Raw genomic sequence first — 5,962 nt, 5'->3', positions numbered from 1 at the left:
ATGTTGCAGCAGCCGCTGATTCCTCTCAGCCACAGTTACCAGCGCAAAAATAGAGCCAAAACACTGCTTCTGGCTGAGTCGCCACAGTAAGTTACTCAGTGGGTCCAGGTAGACCTTGAGCAGCTGTGCCCTACATGTTTGCATTTGAAATAAGTTAGAAGAGGTAAATTAACAGCTTTAGAAGAGGTAAATTAACAGCTATAGAAGGAAATGCATAGGTAGCATCACGAGTAACCAGAATTTGTCTGAGAGAGGTCGGACACGCGCTCTCAGGGGGGTTTCCAGCGGGAATTCAAGCGCAACGCTCCGGTTTGGTGCTCACTTCCAGCACCGCTACCCAAACTGGGCTCTGACGGGGCGAAGCTTTTAAACATAAATATATATTTATATACATATATAAAATCTGATGGACATGCACAACGCACGGGGGCCGCTGCCGCAGGGCTGCGCAGGGGAGCGCGGCAGCCTGCGCGGCCCCGAGCCGCCCGCGCCGGCGGGGGGAGCGCGCTGGGGCCGCGCCGCGCCCCCGGCCCGGGCAGTTGCCATGGAAACTGAGGAGTTGCGCCGTCGCTTTAAGAGCGCAGAGAGCGCTGCAAATTACGCAGCTGCAAGGCTCATCCCTCCCTCCCTCCCTCCCTCCCTGCATCCTCCGTCCACCCGCTATCCATCCTCCGTCCCTCCCCGCATCCTCCGTCCCTCCCCGCACCGCCGCGCTGCGCGGAGCCGCGCGGAGCCGCCCGCAGCGCCCATGGAGGCCGGCGCAGGTGCTGGAGGCGGGGGAGGGAGCGGGGCGGGGGTTGCGCCCCGCTGCGCGCCCCGCCCCGCGCAGCCGGCGCTCACCGCCGCGCTCTCTCCCTTCCCCGGCAGGTCGCTGAGGCCGCCGCCGTCGCGGACACCCGCGGGGCCCCGCGCAGGTGAGCGGGGCGCGGGGCGCGCAGCGCGGGCGGGGGCGGCCGGGCCTCCGCGGCCGCGCTGACTCATCCCTCCCCCGCCCCCCCGCACGCTGCGGACGCGGGAGCCGCTCCGGGCCCGGGGGTGCGCGGGGTGGGAGCAGGATGGGGCCCGCAGCGCAGGCGCCAGCCCCGCGCCGTGGGCACCGGGCGCGTGTCACGCTTGCTGGACCCACGGCTCGCGCGCGGGTGCCGGCCCCACGGCTCGGGTACCAGGTCCGCATCGCAGGCCGGCGGGCCGCGTTGCGCGCGCCAGCCCCACGCGCCGTGCACCGGACGCACGTCACGCTCGCCACACCCTGTGCGCCAGACCCACCTCGCGCGCCCCGGACCCGCATCGCGCGCCCCGGACCCGCATCGCGCGCCCCGGACCTGCAGTGCGTGCACCGGTCCCACGTGGCACCGTCGGGCCACGGTGACGTGCCCCAGACCTTCACTGCACGCCCCAGACCTGCACTGCGTGCTCCAGACCTCCGCCGTGTTCCCCAGATCGCGTGCACCAGACCCTCACCGCGCGCATCGACCCTGCGCCTGCTCGCACGGAGTCCCAGCGCGCCTCCCAGCACCACGGGGCGCTGCGGAAGCTGGAGCCGCTCTGCAACCGAGGCTTTATTATTTAATAGCTTAATGCTGCATCTCCAAGGGGATTCAAAAAATACACGAGCTGATTGATGAGCTGCGTGTTCCTTTTTTCTTCTCCCCRCAAGGTCAGTGCTCACTGGTTGTCACGCACAAACCCGCTGCTGTGCATTTGTTATGCCTATAAAACACCAGTGTCCCCACCCTTCTCTTGGTAACGTGTCTGCTGTGTCATGACCTTGTGCTAGAAGGTGAAAATAATGTTCTTCAGGGCTTCAGCAGTCTCTGTGGTCCSTGAGGTTCCCTCTCTGTCTCGGGTTCAGAAGGGGGCAATGTCTGTGCCTGGGCAGCCGAAAGCTTTGCAGCAGGCTGCGATGGGAGATTTGGCACGCTGTTAAAGTAGGACGTTACAGCGGTGGAGAGACCTAGCGCTAATCCTCCGTGACCACCGTCTTTCCCAGCCGAGATTCAAGGTGGGTTGTGGTTAAGAGACCTACTTCCACCGCTGCTGAGGCTGCGTGCGTGTGCGTGCAGGGGAGGAGTAGCTGTTGTGCCAAAAGGTAAATTTTTCTTCCATGTTTCTGCGTTCATATCCCAAAGGAGCTGTCTCTTCTTCCTACTTGCCAGGCCTGAACCTGCTCCCAGGCAGCACAGTATGGTATGGCCTCTCTATAGAGTACTTGCGCGTCCATCTTCAAATAGCCAATCTCTCCAGGCTCCCCCGGGACTGCGAGCTCTGGATCCCAGAGAGCCTGCTCCTGCTCTTGTTAAAACTGCTCCCGCTGCTGCTCTTTTCCCTGTGTACCTCCACCTCTGAAGAAGCTCCAGCAAGAAAAAAATATATATATTCGGRCTAGTTGGGAGCCTTAGTGTGTGCTAAGAGGTACCACGCGCTGCACAAATGCCGTTGTGGGCCTGCTAGGTTTGCAGCAAAGTAGCCTTCAAGGGCTTGGGAAAAGGGGATGACCTGAGCCATCCCSCTCCAAGGAGGACGTGCAGCACCGTGCAGGGTCGCACCGCACGCCTGGGGTCATGCAGCTGGGCTTCCCCRTCCCAAGGGGAGGGGGACACGGTGCCTCTCCCCGCAGCCCTGGGGCCAGACCAGCTGGAAAACTGAGCTGCAAAACCCCAGTCCTTCTGATGGTCTCTGTTCTGCTGTAATCTCTGAGTGTAAACTCGGCATCTCACGGCAAACGAGAATACAAGAGAATACTCCAGTATGTCATTAGGGGTGTTGTAACAACTCTTAGCAAAATTGATTTTCTGGTGCTGTTGCATAAACGTCCTGTGTGTTTTGTCTCTGCTCTTGCCCAGAGCACTGTGCTCTGACTAAAACCAGAGCGCCTGCCTTTGCCCGACGCGCAGGTGAAGGTCTGCCCGCTTTTCCGCGGAGATCGTGTCTGCTGGGCAGAGCATGCCTTCGGAGAGCAGTGTTTTACAAGCCCCTTGGAAGTATCGCCGCTTCCTTGGAAACCGCCAGACGGGAGCGCGGTGGCCCTTAATCCTGGGAGAAGCGGTCCGGGAGGCATGAAACAAAGTGGGCGTCAGACTGGCCTCGGGTGCGGCTTGAAGAGTTTCCTCCAGCGCCCGTGTCCGCTCGCAGCCGGGCAGGGCGGTAATGCGGGTGGAGCAGTGACCGACAGCCGCTGGCCCGGGGAGCAACCCCGCAGCGGGCAGGGAAAGAGGCGCTTTGCGCTGCCGCCCAAGCGCCGCCCGGGCCCTCGGACCCGTCCTGGCGTCGCTGCCGTCCTCCGGAGCCTGCTGCTCTCCCGGACCTTTGTGGAGCCTCGAGTCTCTTCGTGGTTTTMGGACTAGGTTTGGGAAGCTGCGCGGGCACCTCCCGTCCCGCACGCGGYGCTCGGGACCTCGGCTCGGCGCCTCCCACGCCGCCGCTGTTTGTGAGCTATTTTCAGCCCTGGCCCCGTTTAAGGCCGTCTTGCAGCTCCATTTAGGGCCTCGCGTGGGTGATGCACCGCAGAAGTAGTCTGTTAACGCTGTGTTCGGGAAAACACAACAACTGTCCAGGTTCGCTAGGAGAAACAGCGCAGCCGGCGAGCGCGCGCCGCGCCGGGGCTGAGCCCGGCCGCCCTGCTCCGGCCCCGCTGCCGCTGCCGCAAGCTCAGCGGTTTTCTCCGGCCCTGCCAACGGGGGAGGTGAACGCGGCGTGATCCCGGCGCAGCCTCGCGAAGCGCGGGATGAGCGGGCGGCGCGGCCCAGCGGCAGCGCGTCTCGCTGAAACCRCGCCGCCGTGAAGCGAGATGTCTCGGGAGCTCACGGCAGCGAACCTGAGAGCCTGCGTTAGCAAAAAAAAAAACCCGGTGGAAAGAGCTGAGGAAGCAGCAGAGGCTTCACCGAGCTCATTGCAGGGCTCTGACCGAGAGTCCTTTGGCTCCGTTTCCGTGCAGGACGAGCCGCATCTCCCAGCGCTGGCAAAGGGGAATGCGCCCGGGCCAGGGCGCGYGCCGTGCCGYGCCGYGCCGTGCCGGAGGGGCCGAGGTGCCGGGCGCCCTTGCCGTCAGCTCGGTAGCAATCGGATGGGATTTTCTCGTGCTTTTTCTGCGTCCTGCAAAATATTCCTCGGACGCCTTGCTCTGCGGAAGAGACTAAAACGAAGCGGTGGAAATCCGTTCGCGTCACTGGATGTCCGTCAGGCCGCCGTGAGCGCCAGCTTGCAAACGCGCCCTTCCTGGGGCTGGCAGATCAGCTGCGGCGTGTTGGCGCTGCGGGACCCGCCGCAGCCTGCCGGACACGTGAGGAGTCGCCTCGCTGGGCAGCCGGGAAGAGCCGAGCCGGCGGGGCGAGTCCGGCCCCGGCCGCCGCCGCCCCTCTGAGACCGTCCGGCTGCAGAACCGCCGCCGCCGGGGCGCGAAAGTTTCGGCCGCGTCTCCGTCACGCAGCAGAGCTTCCATCTTCCACCYGGATCCTCGTCTTTTCATTTTATTTGTCCTCGGCACGGCGTGGGTCTGCCGGCCGCGAGCWCCCGGCGCGGCGCTCCGCGGGGCTCCCGCGCCGGGGGTTTCCTCGCGCGCGGCCGCGGCTCTCGGCGGTCGTTCCCAGGGGCTCGCTCCAGCCTCGGGCCGCTGCTGGGAGCTGCCTGCTCGCCTCCCCGGCGCCGYGGCCCTGCGCCGCGCTCTCCGCCCGGCCGCGTCCGCGGGGTTTCTGCGTTTCTGTTTGTCCTTGCGGCTTTGCTCCGGCTCTTCCCKGGCGCCCCGTCCATTAGATGCTTTCCTGGATTTTGCCGATTGCTGCTGCGTCTCTTGGCGCTCCCCGGCAGCGGCTCCGTTATTTATCTTCGAACGCCTCCCGTCCCCCCCGGCGCGTTCCTCCTGACGCCTAACGGCCGAGCGGCCGCGGCAGAAACCGCCTGCGCRCCCGAAAATCCCCTCGGTGCCTTCRGYGAAGAGCTCCCCGGCGCCTTGTGTCCCCGTGGGAAGGGCTCTGCCCTCGGCCCGCGGCGGCGGCTTGGGACGGAGCGCGCGGGAAGGAGACGTCCCTTCTGCTTGGTCCTTTCCTGCGTTTCAGCTGYGCTAAGATGACGTTGCATTTCCTTGCGCTTGCACGGCCAGGCTCCCTTTGCTCTAAATGCGTACCCCGATGCCCCTGAGCGTGCGGGTGGGGGATTACCTTCGCCTTTAGGCGCAGAGTCTGAAGCAGCGGTGCAGCACGTGGGCGCGGGTGTTGTTAGCTTCAGTGAGAAGTCTGTCTAGCGCGGCTTTCCTGGGCAGCCTGCAGCACGGGCAGGAGGAGGAGGAGGAGGAGGAGGTGTGCTTCCCCACTGAGGCTGCGGGGTGCCGGCGGGAGGCACCGAGGGGCCGTGCACGGGTGCCCCGGCACGGTGCTAACCGGCACGGGGGCCCTGCTGGCACGGCCGTGCTCCCCCCCCCTTCCGGCACTTGGTCGGTGCCGCGTCAGCCCCGAGCCGGCGCGAAGGGCTCCCTCCCAGCAGAGCATCTTCGCGAGCGAAGGGACCTGCTGCAACCGGGGCAGAGCAGGGGGCAGAGGCAGCCCGGGACCGCTCCGGCCGCGTGGGCCAGCGCCGTGCAACGCGTGGTGGCCCCGCGGCGCGTGGCCCCGCAGCGCGGCTCTGCTGCAGGGAGGGCTCCTCGCCGGCAGCGCTCGGCTCTCGCGCGCCCGGTGCTGATCCACGGTGCTGCCTTAGCCGCCGCCCGGCCCCGCGCGCTGTCGCTCCTGCGGCTTTTACCCGGCAGGCAGGGCCGGACGCCTTCCCGCCCCCCGAGCACCCTCCCCCCCCGCCGCGGGTCCTCTCCCGGCATTTCCACCCTGCAGCCCTTGGCGTCACCCGTCGCCCGCCGGCTGGTTGGTAGCTGAAGCAGCCAAAATCTGGGGCAAACGCCAGCAGCTCGAACCAGCTCGGGGCCGACGGGACGGGACGGGGAGACCCTGCGCCGTCCCCCGCCCCGGCAGCCTGCGAG

General features: G+C 65.8%; 1 protein-coding gene across 1 annotated transcript in view; it reads left to right on the top strand.

Moving 5' to 3' along the window:
• Nucleotides 1-5,962, top strand: part of SNPH (syntaphilin) — a 9,460-nt gene continuing 3,498 nt past the window's right edge. Inside the window, exon 1 of the mRNA XM_085319011.1 lies at nucleotides 1-86. Within this exon, the coding sequence (XP_085175137.1) occupies nucleotides 1-86 (86 nt within the window). The remainder of the gene's footprint in view (nucleotides 87-5,962) is intronic.

This window comes from Rhea americana, unplaced genomic scaffold (genome assembly GCF_003343005.1).
Source record: "Rhea americana isolate MKP2758 unplaced genomic scaffold, rheAme1 scaffold_568, whole genome shotgun sequence".
Lineage (NCBI taxonomy): Eukaryota > Metazoa > Chordata > Aves > Rheiformes > Rheidae > Rhea > Rhea americana.
Note: the sequence above shows the minus strand (reverse complement) of the source record. Positions and strands in the feature narration are given on the sequence as shown.